Source organism: Phascolarctos cinereus, unplaced genomic scaffold (assembly GCF_003287225.1).
Source record: "Phascolarctos cinereus isolate Bilbo 61053 unplaced genomic scaffold, phaCin_HiC Scaffold_5;HRSCAF=322, whole genome shotgun sequence".
NCBI lineage: Eukaryota > Metazoa > Chordata > Mammalia > Diprotodontia > Phascolarctidae > Phascolarctos > Phascolarctos cinereus.
The window spans coordinates 26,909,381-26,926,338 of record NW_027555958.1 but is presented as its reverse complement, the minus strand read 5'-3'; the positions used below and the strand labels follow the sequence as shown (position 1 = coordinate 26,926,338).

Sequence of the window (16,958 nt, the reverse complement as noted above, 5' to 3'; positions counted from 1 at the left end):
TTATCACTTCTTACAGCATAATAATATTCCATCACATTGGTACACCATAACATGTTCAGCTATTCCCCCAGTTGATAGGTACCCCTAAGTTTCCAAGTCTTTGCCACTGCAGAAAGAGTTGTGGTAACTATTTTTGTACGTGTTTAGTTAGAATTTGTTTTGTTTAGGACTGGTCCTTCCCTTGACTTACTCTCCCTCCCTTCTCTTCTTTTCTTCTTGTTTTCCTGTTGAGCAAAATGCATTTTTGTACCTGTGAGTGAGGTTCAAGTGTCACCTGTCCCCTGACCCATTCCTCCTTGTTTGTAATAGACCTCTACTTCTGAACTCTGACAATGTGAGATAATTTTCCTCATCCTTCCTCTCTCCTTTCCCCCTCTAGTGTGTTTTTCTTCCCTTCCCTTTCCATATTTTCTTTTAAGGTCGTCAAAACACAACAGAATCACTCCAGGCATCTGTCTAATTAGATTCACTCTATGACTCCTGATGGTGATCTGAGAGGACATATATATCATCTCATATTAGAATGTAAACTACTTATCCTTGCTTAATATCTTTTAATTGTTTTGCTCACGTTTACCTTTTTACAGTTTCTCTTGACTCCTTTGTTTGCACTTCAAAGTTTCTTTGCAGCTCTGGTCTTTTCATCAGGAATACTTAGAAATCCTTTATTTCATTGAAGGTCCATTTTCCCCCTGTAGGATTACATTCAGTTATGTTAGTTAAATTCTTCTTGGTTTTAAGTGTATACCTTTGTCTTCAGGCATATCATATTCCAAATTCCTTGATAGTGGTAGCTGCGAAATCATGTAGAATACTGACTGTGACTCCTTAGTACTTGAATTCTTTCTTTCTGTCTTCTTGTAGTATTTTTTCTTTGACCTGGAAGCTCTGCATTTCGATATTCCTGGGAGTTTTCATTTCGGGTTTTCTTTCAGGAAGTGACTAGTGGGTTCTTTCTATTTCCACTTTGTTCTCTGGTTCCAAGAGCTTGGGCAGTTTTTGGGTTTTTTTTTTTTTTACAGATTTTTGAAATATGATGTCTAGGTTCTTTTTTTGGTCATGGCTTTCAGGTTTTTCAGTGATTTTAAAATTGCTTCTGTTAGATCTCATTTCTAGGTGAATTGTTTTTGCTTTGAGACCCTTTGCATTTTTTTTTTCTTTTCATTTTTTGGATTAATTTTAATATTTAGTGCCTCATGGAGTCATTAGCTTCTACTTGGTCCATTCTAATTTTCAGGGAGTTTAGAGCTTGGGTAAAGTTTTATATATCTCGTATCAAACTGTTACTTCCCTTTCCGATTCTTTCCTCTGTAGCTTTCATTTCTTTCCCATTTTTTTCCTATAGTACTTTCATTTTAATTATGCAAATATTTTTAGGTGTTTTTTTTTTAAATCCCTTGCTTCATCTCTTCCAGGAATTCTAACTGAAGTTATACCTAATCTGTGTTTTTCTCTGAGGCTTTGCTTGTAGGTATTTTGGAGTCATTCTCTTCTTCTGGGTTTATATGTTGAGTATCCATAATTACCATAATAGCATTTTTATGGTGAGGTTTTTTTTTTGGTTGTTTATTTGTTTGCTCACTCTTCCAGCCTATTTCTTGATTTCAGACTTGGTGTTAGGGCAGGACTATGTGTGCTTCTGGAGGGTGTGTTTGGGTCCTGCTGCTTTCTTGGGAATTCAGTGTTGAGTTATTCCAGGCTCTAAAGAACATCTCCGACTGTGGACCTACAGGCTTTCAGTGCTCCCAAAGTGGCCCGAACCAGGATAAAGTCTAATTTCTGCCTTCTTGGTCTGAGCTTTGTAAGTTCTGGATCAGGATTTGGGTCTGAGCAGCACTTGTGGTATTTGCCTTATTTGGAGTTTGAGTAGACTGCTGCTGGACTTGTCTGCTACCAGCTAGCTGGACAGCCAGGCTGGTTCAGAGTGATGGAGGGGCAGGCCCCCATTTGGTGGGGGATTCCTGCCTTGATTATTCAGCTGGAGGCTTCATCCTAGACTGAAGGCTTGTGCCAAGACCATATACTTCTAGGGTCGCTACTGCACAGCTGCTTGCTTTTGAACTTGGTTGTTTCTTAACCTAGGATGAGCAATGGCTCCTTACTCTGAAAAGCCACCCATGGGTACAGGTCTCCTCCTCCTCCACCTTGGCTCTGGAACTGGTTCATGAGCAAGAGAGCTGCCAGGTGTCCCCTCTTTCTGCCCCACTTTGCTGGATCTGGGACCTTCTCTTGTCTGGGTAAACCCGGTCCTTAGTGTCAGAGACATCTCTGTCTTTTTCCCCGTGCTGATCTGGTTGGAAAAGTGACTCACTGATTTTTTTTTTCCTGGATTTCTGATCAGATTTCAGTCTGTTGCATTTTGTAAATCTCTATAAAGGAATTGTGTGGTAGAACTTGGATGTGTGTAAGAATCCTGCTATTCTGCCATCTTGGCTCCATCAAAATAGCCCCTTCATTTGTCTCACTACCCCAAGTCTCTCCCCACTCCAGTCCATCCTCCACATCACTGCCACAGTGCTTTTCCTACATCCTAGGTCTGACCATATCACACCTATCCCCTGACTCAGTAAATTCTTCTGGCTTCCTATTACAACTAAAATCTGATTGACTTTTAAAGACTCTTCACCAGATGGCTCCTTCCTATCTATTTAGTCTTACCCATAATTCCTTTTCACATATTATGTGGTCCAGCCATACTGGCCCACTTACTCTTCCTCCCCCCAGGGCTCTTCTCTCCTGTCTCATACCTTTGTACTGACTGTCCCCTATGTCTGCAGTGCTCTCCCTAATTCATGTAGGATCCCTGGATTCCTTTGAGACTTAGCTCAAATGTCCCCTCTGCAGAAGGCCTTCCCTGGATCCACCAGCTGCTAGTGTCTTGCCTCCTGTATTATTTTCCATTCCCTCTGTAGAGAGGTTGTGTGTGCCTGTGTATGTACAGGTTGTCTCGCCCATAGAATGTAAGCTCTTTGAGGGCAGGGGCCGTTTTCTCTTTTACGTTGAATCCCCTAGTGTTCCACGCTTGCTGGTTGTTGATTGAAGGATGGGGAAATATGGACTAAGCATCGTACAGTCAGAAGGATTCAGAACTGGTTCCAAGTCCACACTCAGACGGTCACCATGGATGGATCGATGTCAGCTGGGAAGGAGTTCTTCAGGACAGCATCCTCCTGCGCTTTCTCAGGCCTTATCTTGGGGACCATTTTGTCTGTGACTTGGATGTGGCCCCCCCTTTTGTTCTGTGAAGTTTGGATTCAGTCAGAGGGCCGCACTCGGGGACCTGGAGGGCCCCGTGTGGCCTCGAGGCTACAGGTTCCCCATCCCTGAAGGGCATTGGGTTGAGTCGAATAAGTCAGCAGTGAATGATAAGAAGACGTAAGACTTAGGGACCTCAAAGGCTGTCTTGCCCAACCCTACATTTTACAGATGAGGAAACTAAGGCCCAGGGGGGGACAAGTGACTTGCTTGAGGTGAGATGCAGGATTTGAACCCATGTCCTTTGATTCTGGAGACAGTGCTCTTTACATTGTGCCAGGCTAGAATCAAATTTACCAGTGCAAGATGGGGAAGATTACACAGTTAGGCTGCTGTTTGATTGCAAAAGATCCTGTGGTTAAAGGATTGCAAGACCAGTGAGAGTCAGCAGAGAATGAGGGCATCCAGAAAAGCGAATGTAATCATTGTCCGCTTTAGAAGACACATTTTTCCAGGGACAAGGCAGTGACAGTCTCTCTCCATTTTGTCCCGGGCAGATCACATTTGGAGGATTCTGCTCAATGTTGGATGCCCCAGTTTAGAAGGAAAATTGATAAGATGTAGAAAGTCCAGAATAGTGAAGGACCCAGAGTCTGTGACTTAGGAGAAGGCTCTGTGGAGAAAATGGGAATGTGTGTCCCGGAGAAGACTGAAGGGGGAACATTTGAGCTTTCTTCAGGTATTTGAAGGGCTGTTGTGTAGAACAGGTGCAAGACTTGTTCTCAAATGGTAAAGGAGGAGCACCATCGGGGGTTGTTTCAGCTAGGCCTGATGGTAGAAGAAAGCCAGGGTGTCGTGGGGTCCTTCTGAGACCCAGTCACAGCGTCCGAGAGGGTGAGTGAAACGCTGCTGGGGAAGCGTCATCCTGGGCTGGTCGCCCGCTCGGTAATGACATCTCTGGCCATCGTGACCCACGGATCCGGGGCTCATTGATGCGTGAACTGTCTGAATAGGCAGAAAAGGGATTGGAGGCTCTCCGTGAACTTTAATTTTCTTTGGGCATCCAGCTTTACAGAGTGGCTATGGTTCCTAGATCAGCAGGTAGAGGGTGTGGATTATTGGCCAGAAAAAATTCATTTGATCTTTTTCATTCCTCCTCCTTAAGGCAGATTCTGATACTTTGTAGTTATACTTTCTTGATGATGATGATGCTAGTTTTTCTAATAACCCCAAGAAAAAGGATGAGCCGAGTCTGTGGCCTTGAAGCCAGGGACTATGGCAGTGCTAGCAATCCACGATGCCCAGGTTGTGTCTCTTCTGTTTACTTGAACTTCATTGCAGGGGGTTCGTGAGTGGTCTTCCTTTCAGACCCTCACTTGGTGCTCTTGGGAAGGTGGCAGCTGAGGGCCAGGGTGGAAGCCCCTACTTCCTGTCATTTGGGATTCCATAGGCTTTGGAGCAAAATGCAGCTATCCTGCCTGCTTCTCAGTCTAGCTTCTCCTTCTCTTCCTTTTTCTCTCCTTCCTTCCTTCTTTCCTTTTCCTCCTTTTATTCCTTTTCTTTCTCCTCCTCTTCAATTTTCCTTTCAGTTCTTTGCTACTACAGAAGTTCTGCTATCAATATTTTTGTGTACTTGGGTCTTTTCCCTCTGTTTTTCACCTCCTGGCAGTATATGCCTCCAAGTAATACCTCTGAGACCAAGGGTATGTACAGTCTAGTACCTTTTGGGTAAAATTTTAGATTGTTTTCCAGAATGGCTAAACCATTTATAATGCCATCACTAGTGGATTAGTGTGCTTTCCCCCTGTCCCCAACACACCTATTTGCCTTATTCAGTTTTTTCTAGTCTGCTGTGTAGGAGGTAATTAAAAGATTTATATTGTTCTTATTATAGGTGATTTGGAATATTCTTTCATATGGTTATTGATTATTTGCCATTTTCTTTTGAAAATATTTTCTTCAGTCCTTTGACCTCATCTCTGGTGGGGAATGGCTCTTGTTTTTACATATTGGTATCAGTTTCCCATGTCTTGACTATTGGACCTTCAGCAGATATTTGCTGTGGATATATATATATATTTTTTTGCCCAATTAGCTGTTCCTTTTCTTTTTCCACCTGCATTGATTTTTTGGTTTGTATTTTGTACCAGGCAATTTTGATATGTAATTAAAACTTTTTATGTTTTATATTCATCTGTCCCTTTTTTAATTAGACATTTTTCCCCTTGAGCCATTGATGTGTGAGGTACTGCTTTCCTTCTGCTCACATTTTTTATGTTCTAACCTAAAAGGTCATAGCAGAAAAGATTGGTTCGGGCTGTTTTTTTTCCCTCTCCTTTGTCTCCCTCTTTAAGAAGACTGGTCCTGAAAAGCAGGAGCTCATTCATAGGCCTTGGTGCCTCTACCCCTTTGCATAGCCTTGTGGCAGTCTGTTCCTGTAAAGTGTCTTTGGGAACCAGGTGGCTGATAGATATCTTTAATTAACTCCAGAAAATGTCAAGATTAGATGAAAAGGCTAATATGAGCTAGTGGGATAATGACATCCAATTTCTGGCCTTGCCCAAGTTTGAATGTCTTTGCTGTAAATGGCAAGTGGTTTAATGTGGTCGTATTAACTCCATCACTAGGGCTGTTGATTTGATTTTCTAACCTATAGCTCTTTGGTGAAACTAATAACAGCAGGAAGAAGAAGAAGCAGAAGCAGAAGAATGATATAACAACAGTAGTAGTGATAAGAAGGTAATCCAGGAAGCTTGTGAGTCCAGATAACCTTGAGGGGCAGCATGGTCTAGGGCAGGGTGGGGAACCTTCTGGATCCTTAAGTGTGGCCTTTTGACTGAGTCTAAATTTTACAGGTTAAATTTTGGATTCATTCAAAAGGCTGCTTTTAAGGTTCTAGAGGGCCACACATGGCCTCGAGGCCGCGGGTTCCCCACCCCTGCTTTAGGGCCCTGGGTTCAGATCCGAGCTCTCCTACTTGCTACCTTTGTAGTAACATTAATGTCTCTGGGAAAGAAGGAAATGAGCATTTATCAAGCACTTTCTGTGTGCCAGGCACCGTGCTAATGCACGTGTGAGCAGGAAGAACGGCAGACCTTCCCTTCTGAGAGCCTCCGTTCTGTTGGGGGAGGACAGTACACAGAAGGGAGCTGAACAGTGGGGAATGGTTTGAAAGTTTTGAAGCTAGGAGTAGGGCTCAGAGGGGAGGGGAATAGAAGCCTCCGTGGGTCCCTCCACAAAATGGAGGCCACAGAAGGAACTCGCCGGTGGGAGATGGGGCCGGCATTGCCGAGGGGCTTCCAGATTGAGGAGTTTACATGGTGGTTAGCTGTACCGACCTGGGCAAGGAAGCTCCAGGCACTATGGAAAGTTCCAGGATGAGCTGGTCAGGTTTGGAGGTCTGCAAGCCAGGAGCAGTGGGCTTGGAGGGGAATGGAGGCTCAGGAGGAACTCGCCAGTGGGCCATAGCCTCCTTCTGCTCAATAATGAGGCAGAGGAGCCGGGCCCAGATGACTAAGGTTCCTTCTGATCTAAAAATCAGTGATTTGACTGACTTTGAGAGGCGAGCCATATGTTGGACCGAGTGTATACCGGCTCTTGCTGACGAGTGGTGACTCATCAAGCGGATGCTTTCTTTGGATTGTTTTCCTGGTATTTGGGCTGAATTTGCACTGACCCCTTAATTCTGGCAGCCGCCACCTCCTGTTCTCAAGAGCAGATAGAGAAGTAGCCTTTGGCCACGCCATCCGCTCATAAATGTCGTGAGCCTCCCTTTCCCGGGTACGATATCCTGGGCTTTTTTACTGGACAGCACCAGGTTTGGACTTGAAAGTGGGGCATGGAGATGGTGCTAACCCTGGTGATGCAAAGAGGGATGGGGGTGTGTGGTGTGGGTGGAGACAGCGTGCTGGGCAGGTGACTCGCTTAATGACCATTAGGAGGCTAGAATTTCTGTGGCGCTTCAGGGTCTATAAAGTGCTTTTCCACGTGTTATTTCGCTCGATCCTCACAGCAGGCCAATATGGGAGGTGTTGTTCTGAGCCCCATTTTACAGGCGAGGAAACTGAGCCAGAGAAAGGTTAGGCAGGGAAAGACTAGAAAGCGTCTGAGGCCGGAAGTTCATTTTGGGCATCGGGCTGCTTGGCTTGCGGGACCCTAGTGCTGGGAATCTTCCCCCTGCTGCCTCCTGGCAGGTCCACAGGTTTGTGATGGACTCCGAGAACTTGGTAAATACTATTTTATTAAACATTGGTTGTAGCCAGCCGAGCTCACCAGTTACAAGTCTTTGGGAGAGACCCTTGTGATTTGGGGGAATTTGCCATATTTGGAGGACTGACCATCGTCTTGCTAAATGTAGAGGGAACCTTTAAGAGTTCTGCGTCCTCTCTCTGCAGGCACCACACCAATCCCGTGGGTACAGAGTGGAGATGGAAGATGGATCAGCCTGACATGATCTTACAAGAGGCCGTTGAAAATCACCAGAACATGATCAAGCAGTTTAAAGGTATTGGCCTCCCAGCAGTCGGACCTCCCTCTAGTCTGTCTGCGGAGGGAGTGAGCGCCTGGGTCTGAATTGTCTTTCCTTTGTTAAATGTTTGGGCGGGAAAGTAAGAATCCCGACCCCCACCCCCCAGGACTCTTGGCCATTTTCTTTCATTAGTGTGGCTTTCACTTCCTGACTTTAAAAAAGATGAATCATTAAAGTGAAACAGCTTCTTGCCTCTGGGCCTCAGGGGCTTCTTGCCTTTGATTAGGTTTTCTTCCACAGCTCCCCAGTTACCCGGGGACCTCTTTTTTGGGTCAGGTTTTTCCCAGGGCACAGACCTGTTGAACATCCTGAGCTGACAGGCCTTTATGAGCGGATGCGATTTTGGGGATGGGTGGAGTGAGTCAGGGGGCTGCTGCAGCAATTCATTTAACAACAGAATTTGAATTCCACACTTTATTCATCTTGTCTTTTTTTGTCGTTGGCTAGGCAGTGGGGTTAAGTGACTTGCCCAGGGTCACACAGCTAGTAAGTGTTATATGTCTGAGGCTGGATTTGAACTCAGGTCCTCCTGACTCCAGGGCCGGTGCTCTATCCACTGTGCCGCCTAGCTGCCCCCCCATCTTGTTTTTTATTGGGGCGTAGAGGAGACTGGAGAAGAAGACCCGTGTAGGTAGAATTGGATCAGGGAGTCTGATAAAGCTGAGTGCGCAATGAGATCCCAGGCTGGTCAGAGGAGCCGAACAAGGTCTTTGCTTCCGATTATTCCTTGGGTTGAGCCAAGTGTGGCTGCTTGAACGTGGGGCCTGTGAGACAGGACAGCGCCAGCAGGACAGTGTGGGGTTTGTTTCCAGATAATGTTTAGCTCAGAGCTGACCTCTTTTGTAAAAATCATCAAGCTGATTTGGTACTGCAGTGGAGAGTGTAAAGGGCTTTGTGTCTTACCAGTCTTTTTTTTTTTTTGGCGAAGTGGTCGGGGTTAAGTGACTTGTCCAGGGTCACACAGCTAATGTCAAGTGTCTGAGGTCACATTTGAATTCAGGTCCTCCTGACTCCAGGGCCAGTGCTCTATCCACTGCGCCACCTAGCCGTCCCTTGTCTTACTAATCTTGCAAATAAAATCTGACGTCCTGAAAAACCGTTAGGGCCCTCCAGTTATCATAGCAGTGATACATTGGCTGGCATTGGTCACCTGCACAAAGCCAGTCTTCACACTGTGATTGGTCATTCCTGTTTTTATCGAAATATGTCTGAGTCACCTGTCTGAATTCAGACAGCAAGAAAATGGGCATAGATTAAGCACTTACTATGTGTTACCCCTGTGCCAGGGACTATAGGCCCTCCCTTCAAGGGGTTCCATTCTACCATTGGGAAGTAATAAGTAAGTACATAGAAAATTAGATACAAAATACACACAGAGTGATTTTTTTTGAGGACTGGGCAGGTCTGATACGTGGGAGAGTTTGTTAGTATTTGAATGGAGGTGCTGGAGTACTCACTGGAAGGATGGGGCAGTGTGGGATGGGATAGTACATGAAAGGGACGGAGCAGATGTGATTGGGTGTGAGGGAGAGTAGAAGGGTTCGGCAGGGAGCTTTGGCCTAGGAAGGCTTGAGGAACCTGTGGCCCTCTAGGTCCTTGGGTGCGGCCTTTTGATTGAGTCCAAGTTTTACAGGACAAATTCTTTTATGAAGGGGATTTGCTCTGTGAAGTTTGGATTCGGTCGGAGGGCTGCACTTGAGGACCTAGAGGGCCTCTGGCTCCTCACCCCTGGTCTACGGCATTAACAGCTCTGCACATCGCAGTCAGGCGTTTCTCAGGGCCAGGGTTACTGGGCCAGTTTTAATTTGATTGACTCTACTATGCCATCTCTGACCTTGAGTACCCCATTTGGTGGGGCTCTGCATGCAGAGTTCATGCTGGTGCTTGGGCCTTCCTTAGGGGTCAGTTACCCCATTCCCTGTCAGCTTCTGGGAGTCCTTTCAGTGTGTTTCCCCTGCCCCTGGTCTGCATCTTTGAAACCCACCCCCTGCATGGCTTCCTTTGGAAGAGCCTCGCTCTGGGGAGGGCTGCAGTGGCCATGCCCCATGTTCTGTCTGGGTGCCTTTGGAATCTGATGATTTAAGGACCCCCAAATTGTCAGTGAGTGAGATGCTTGTGTGAAAACATTTCAGAAAGGTTGACGTGCTAGACAAATATAAAGTGTTTTATTGAAGTGATCTTTTGTCATGACATATTAGCCCATTTTACCAGAGGATTGTGAAAATGAGGGGTCCATTGTTTAGGTTAACCCAGATGGACTTGGAGAGGGGTGGAGCATTCTTTTTTTTTAAAAAAATTTTTTTATTAATTTATTTTGATTTATCAACAATCATTTCCATAAGCTTTAGAGTTTTACATTTTTCTTCGCCTCCCTCCCCAAGATGCCATGCAATCTAATATATGCTATACATATATATATTCCTACTAAACATATTTTCCCATTACTGACGTTGTAAGGAAGAATTAGAACCAATAGGAGAAAGCACTAGAAAGAGGAAACAAAATGGAACACTCTTAAAAAGCACTTTTCTAGCCTCAGGTCAGGAGCTGAAATGTGATTTGGGTTTTAGAAATGTTCTCTGTTATTTTCCCATCTAATCTGTGGTCTCCCCTCCACGCCTGGTTCTTCTCTTCCCGTCTCCCCAAAAGAAAAGCGTTGATAGATGGAGCCTGACTCAGGCCCCAATAGTGTGAGCCCTCAAGACTCCAATCCTTATAAATTTCCCAAGGAGACTTTTGGTGGCGCTCATAAGCCATGGGGGGGGGAGGGTGGCATGAGTGGCCTTGCTGAGTGATTGGAACCTGCTTTTTGGCCTTGCCTGATTCCGGTACACTGAGTGGATTTGAATCTTTGAAGACCAGGCCCCTTTTGGAAGGAAAACACATTCGTTCTGTTTAATTAATTGCATTTTGATTTTATGGGAAGCTGTTTCATAGGCCTCTGCTTTTTCTCTGTCAACCTTGTTCTCATTTTTATGAGGTTTTGCATTAACTGCATTCCACTGAGACCGGCATCTCCCTCCCTCCCTTAGAATGGGCTCTGCTCCTGGAGCTCCTTCGGGCCTCCCAGGCCAGCTTGGTTCCGGGTCTCCTACATGCTTCCGACTATCCCATCAAGTCAAGTTTTATTAAGTGCCTACTATGAATCAGGCCTTCCCTCCCCCACTCTGGATGAACTCTTCCCTGCCCCCTTTCCATTCTTCTTTGTCTTTTGTCTTCCCTCACTACTGTGTAAGGTCCTGGAGGGAAGGGACTGTCTTGTTTACCTGAATCTGTATCCCTGTCACTTAGCATGGTGATTGGCACATGTGGGTGAATAATAAATGCATGTGGGTGCTCACTCTCTCTCTCTCTCTCTCTCTCTCTCTCTCTCTCTCTCTCTCTCTCTCTCTGTCTTTCTGTTTTCTCTCTTTCCCCCCTCTCTCCTTTTTCCTTTACCTCCCCCTCCCCTCTCCTCCTTTCCCCACCCCTCTATCTCTCTCTTTCACATACAGTTTGAGCAGCTACTTAAGCTGGGCAGGTGGTGAATGATTCTGGTTTTCTTGGGTATTTCCTATGGCCCACATACTGCAGCCTGTTTTTGTATAGCCGTGAGCTAAGAATGGTTTTTGCATGTTTGAATAAAGTTTTATTGTATTTATGCATGTAAAACCATTCTTCGCAGCCTACTGTGAGAACAGGTGGTGGGCTAGATTTGGCCGACCTGTGTCTAGGGAGGAATGGATTCTGCTGAAATTTTTTTGGTGCCAAGTCAACAAGCATTTAGTAAGTGCCTTCTGTGTGTCAGGCATGATGCATTAAGTGGAGGGGTACAAAGTAAGGCAGAAGACAGTCTCTGCCCTGGAGGAGCTCGTGGTCTTAGGTGTTTCCGAACTTATTTGCTGCTAGTAAAATACTGTTAATGTGTTGAACTTGAGGCCTTTCCTCACGTATTTGATGCCCTCATTTGGCCGGAGCTCTCAGTTTCTCCTTTGAATGGAGCAGTGGCAATGCCAATCTCTCAGTCTTTCTCTTCTATACAGCTTTGATAGATAACCAGTCTTTTGGTGTTGGACCATTGTTTTTGGTAGACTTGGTTAGTTGATAACAAAAAATGATCCTATGTAAGCCCTTTCAAAGTAAAACATACATCTTCTCTCCTGAACAGTAATTTAGGAAATTGGCAAATGCTGAGTCATGATAATTTCATACTTGGAGAGCGTTCCTCTTTGCCGAATGCTTGGAAAGAGAATTAGATTTTCTGACAAGGCACTTAGAGGGTATCAGCTGGTGTTGGAGATCTGGGGGAGGATCTCCCTGGACCAAGTGACTCCTCTAAAGTCCTCTCCTCTGGGTCCCCAGAGTCTTTACCAGTAATAGAATTGGCTTCAGGGAGTTCCAGGTGTGGTGTCTGTCTGTGTGTGTGTGGGGGGTGCCTACCTCTATGGCTTATTGGAGAACATCTGGGAAGGGGGTGGCAAGAGAGAATACTTTCTCCTTGAATACGTGTAAGAACAGGATGGAAGTCCATGCAGTCCCCAGACTGGTTCAGTGCTGCCTAGATACAGGGGTGAAGGAGAGAAATTTGGGTTGTACTTGCTTCTCATAATAGTCACTCAGACACGTATGGTCCTTCTTAAAGTATGCAAAGGGCTTTGCTGCACCAGCTTTGTGAGCTGGGCAGAGAAAATGGTATTACCCCCATTTTACAGGAGAGGGGAATGGCTTCTGCTTGGTTAACATTCCATAGCCTGAGTCTAAGGTTCAGGCCTTCTGTCTCCACAACCTCCAAGCATCAAGGTTCTAATGGGAAACCAGGCTAAGATTTATTAAGAACTGAGTGTCTGAATTTCCATAATATTGTTTTCATGCAGCTGCAGCTCCATAAAGGTAAAATCTTTGGTGAAATCAAATGAGTGCATAAATGAATCATAAGTTTCTTAAAAATACTTTTTAAGTATTTGTTATCTTTTGTGAGAGCAAGGGCTGAGCTTCAGTACTTATAGGAGGGAATTGTGGATCCAGGAAAGCTTAGGGTAGCATGAGCGTGGAGAAGGGATGGCTTCTAAAAATTCATCTGCCCCTGCTGCTTGCATGCCAGAAATCTGAACAGAAAATGGATCCTTTTCCTGAGTAATTCCCATGTAGGAGACAGAGCAGTTTCTACGATTCCCTGGTGGACTCGAGGAAAAGTGATAGTGCCTTGAGAAGGCCTACTGGGCAACATTACCATTGGCTAGAATAGAGAGTCTCTTTGGAATGAGCTCATATTTATCCACCTGCCAGGGCTCTGCTAGTCTTCTGCTTGGACCAGGGGAGAAAAAAAAATGGAATTGTAGCAGGGCAGGTCATTTACATCTTCAAAACTTAATTCTCACTTTTGAGGCCTAAGATGGCTATTTATTTAATACTTTTACATTTTCTCTGACCTAAAACAGAGCAGCATTTTTGGAAAGTCGGTCTTATTGCTATGCTAATCACTGTAAATCTTGTGATGGAAGTACCACAGAACGAAAGGAAAAACCCCGAGAAGTGTAAAATGAAATAAATTATTTGTAAGGAGCTAAAGCTCTTCTAGAAAGGTAGCGAAAAGCTGATGCATTCCAAAGAAGGATGATGCCATTTCATTCCTGCTAAAGGTGGCCTTGCATCCTTAAAGGACACTCAGAACCCTCGCTGATCTTTTCGCATATTGGTGATTTGGCTCATTTTCTTGTATCTAGGCACCACTCTGCCCCAGGCATTACTGGAGACAGGTGATTGTCTCTCATTGATTTTTAGGGATTCACAAGGAAATGGAGTTTCACAGCCTTACTGAGTAAGTTACTCCATTGTATCATCTGCTCTTCCTCCATTTAATTGGGAAAATGCTGATTAAACCTACTATCTAGAAAGTGCCATGCGAGGGAGCAAGGATACACATCCCCTCCCCTTAAGGAGGGCTGTGATGACTAGCCTTTTTGGTTCCTTAAACAGAGAGGGAGTCTCCCTTGTGCTTACCTGGGGCAGTGAGCCTTTTACCCCAGACATGCAGTTAGCCAGTTTTGCTGGTGTTTGGGGATACATGCCCTCCTCTTCCTGATCCATTGGGTGGAGTCTCCACTCCCTCAATACTAATACTAGGTGATCCATTCTTGTCAAAGGTAAATTTGGGAACAGGTGTCTTTGAGTTGGAAATCCAAGTGTCTTTTCCATCAGAAACATGGTGTATTGATGTCAGTAATATTGGTTAGTTGTAGTTAAAATATACTTTTTTATGGCTTTGGGGATCTGGCCTGGAAAGGAAACCTAATTACCTCTCAGATTTAATTAATGCATCTCTGGAAAAATTCATTCTGTGTTGCAAACAACAGACATTAAAAAGAAGAATTCTGCGAGTTGGATATTTCTTGTAATTATTTTTCAAGACTTGAAATCAGTTTATTCTTTAGAATTACCAGTTTTCAGTAATCCTATCCTTTAGCATTTCTTCTGTGTTCTTCTTATTTAATTACAAGCATTTTCCCCTTGGCCATGCCTGGGTCGCTGACTCACCTCCCGCTCAGGCCTGTCCACCAACCACTGCTACGAATCCTGCTCGTCTTGCCTGGTGTATTAGCTTAGTGGGCTTTCCTCTTATGGATACGGTTCACTTTCTGTTGGTTGCGTTCCTTCACGATTGTGGGCATCGTCTCTTTTTGCTTTCCTATTTCAGCTAAGGGGCCAGGTTTGAATGGACTGCAGTTCCTGGCTGATGCCCCTAGGTGTCCGTCCCATGTCAGGCCAGAGGTGAATGAGGAGGGTGGACCTTTGCACCACTCTACTGGTTTCTGGCTGGCTAAGACACTTCACTCTCATTTCTTTGGTTCACCGATTCCTTAAAAAGCCTGATTCTCATGACCTTTGCCAGCTTAAAATTAACCAGCCTCTGCTGTCTGCTTGTGGGTTAGCATGTCCATGCTAGTCAGCATTGCTCCATGGAAGGCGCTCATCCCTTCATGTGATAGGGGCTCCTCTCACGCTGGCAAGTTAAAGTTTTTTATTTAAAAATACCCTTCTGTATTTTAACTTGTGTTGTTATTTATACCATGTATACGAAGTGATTATTAAATGAATGAGTCACTGAAGGAAATGACTGAAGATTTCCCATTGTAAACTTTGAGCCATTGAAGGGAAATTGGGGATCCTTAGGAACGAATGTGGGCAGCTGGGTGGCGCAGTGGACAGAGCATCGGGCTTGGAGTCAGGAGGACCCAAGGTCAAATCCAGCCTCAGACACTGACTAGCTGTGTGACCCTGGGCAAGTCACTTCACTCTGCCTCAGTGTCCTCATCTGTAAAATGAGCTGGATTAGAAAATGGCCAACCGCTCCAGTGTTTTTGCGAAGAAAACCCCAAATGGGGTCACAGAGAGTCGGACACGACTGAAACGAATGAATAATGCAGGAAGGAATGTGAGTCTTGCTGCCCCAATTATCTGGGTGGAATGAAGTCCTTGTTCCCCCTCTGTAGCCTGGAATTTTGGGTTTGTTTTCAGTGTCAGAGGGGACCTTCGAGGCCGTCTGGTCTGCGTCTGTGATCGTCCCTTCTCCTCCCTGCCCTCCCCACTTCCTCTCTGCCTTGGTTTAATTGGTGGAGAGACTGAGGCCTAGAGTGATTCAGTGATTTGCCTAAAGCCACCAGGAAGTATGAGAAAGGGGATTCGCACTCGGGTCTTCTGCCCTCAGATTTACTGCTCTTCCTAATACGCCATGCTTTCCTTCTACACCAGCTTTCTAGGCAGTTGTCTAAGTTGGATCACATCTGGAGCACCCACCCAATGATCTGATGTCTGGTTTGGTCTGCCGTTTTGAAACAGAATGACAGATGATTAAAGTTCCTGGGGGATGACTTTTCCAGAGACAACAATGAAAACATGTTCTTTAATTATTAGCAGATTTCAGTGAAATTTAGTATTCTCTGAGAAGTTTCAGAGATAAATAGTTTTAGGGGAGGAAATGGTATTTTTGTTTTGCTGTATTAAAAGAAAACAAGCATTTGCTGACATCATTTATACTCGTTAAAAAAACACCCCTTTATCTGCGGTTCCTTTAGCCTCTCGGGGGTGCAGCCATTGACACAAAGCAATCTAAACTCGCCTCGGGCTGGAGGTTTGAGTAGGGGAGGGAGGGCACAAAGCAGAGGATGCACCTTTGCAGAATGGGTTGCTGCGAGATGTGCCCACAAGCCCTTGCTTCCTTCTTTCCTGCCGAACTCTAGTGGTACTTTTTCATCCACAGCTTAAGGTTGAACGAGAAATGAAGGGGATCAAGCAGATGATTTTGACAAGCAGAGTTTTAAAGTTGAGGGTAGGTGTACTGCGGGGTCCGTGACAAGAAGAAGTTGTTCACTGGAGGAAAAGAGAGTGGAAGAGAGAATGAATGAATAAAATATTTACATTAATAGATAAAAGAATAAAGAAAGAATAAAGAAAAATACCTATTTCCAGACACTTCTTTTTCTAGAAGCAAATAGTGAGAGTATCTGTTAGTTGCATGTATGTCAGCCACATAATTCTTTGTTCTTTAGCCAACAATGCCACTTTCAAAGAACTGTGAATTAAATTTATATTGTTACTCAGTGAAGGGAGAGGCCTGTTTAAACCTTAGTATGAATTTTAAAAATAGGAATGATATGTACGATTGGTGTAAATGATAATACTGGCTGAGCAGTTTTTAAAGGTAGAGCAGAGAATATATCCACAGGGGGAAAAGTTTAGAAGCTTATAAAAATATTCTCATATATTTAATGAAACACAATAGGAATCTGGTGAACATGGTGCTATAAGAAGGCATCTGGGATTAGAGGAGAAATACTAGGTAACAGGTATAAAACACATTGTTTAATTAAGGAGAAAATCATAAATTTTTAGAGTAGCAAAACTGTCTGCTCTTGGAAAATAAAGTGTGTCAAAAATACTAAACTTTAGGGAAAAGCCTGGGGGCTTTTTGAAAGAATTCCTTACAAATGACTTGGAAAAAGACACTATACTGGGAAACATCGCTAGAAATTTGTTGTTTCAGTAATGTGTGTAATGTCTCCTAGGCCACCTTCTGCCCCTGTGCCTCCAGTTTCAAGAGAAAAGAAGGTGGTCCTGTCTTCTCATTGCTTTCCTCTAAGATCGTGAAGAGTGCCATGATGGTCAAACCCATGTGGGTCTGTTTTTCTAAGATCAGTACAGTCAACTCTAGCTATGAGATCTCTACTGTTGTACCAGGTGGGATGTGGTCAGTAGTTAA

The 16,958-nt window shown here is 44.6% G+C and overlaps 1 protein-coding gene across 1 annotated transcript in view; it reads left to right on the top strand.

Annotated features, from left to right (window-relative positions):
* Nucleotides 1-16,958, top strand: part of LOC110222093 (S-adenosyl-L-methionine-dependent tRNA 4-demethylwyosine synthase TYW1) — a 244,141-nt gene that overhangs the window by 85,671 nt on the left and 141,512 nt on the right. Inside the window, 1 exon segment of the mRNA XM_078154729.1 lies at nucleotides 7,590-7,699. Coding sequence (XP_078010855.1) covers nucleotides 7,590-7,699 — 110 coding nt within the window.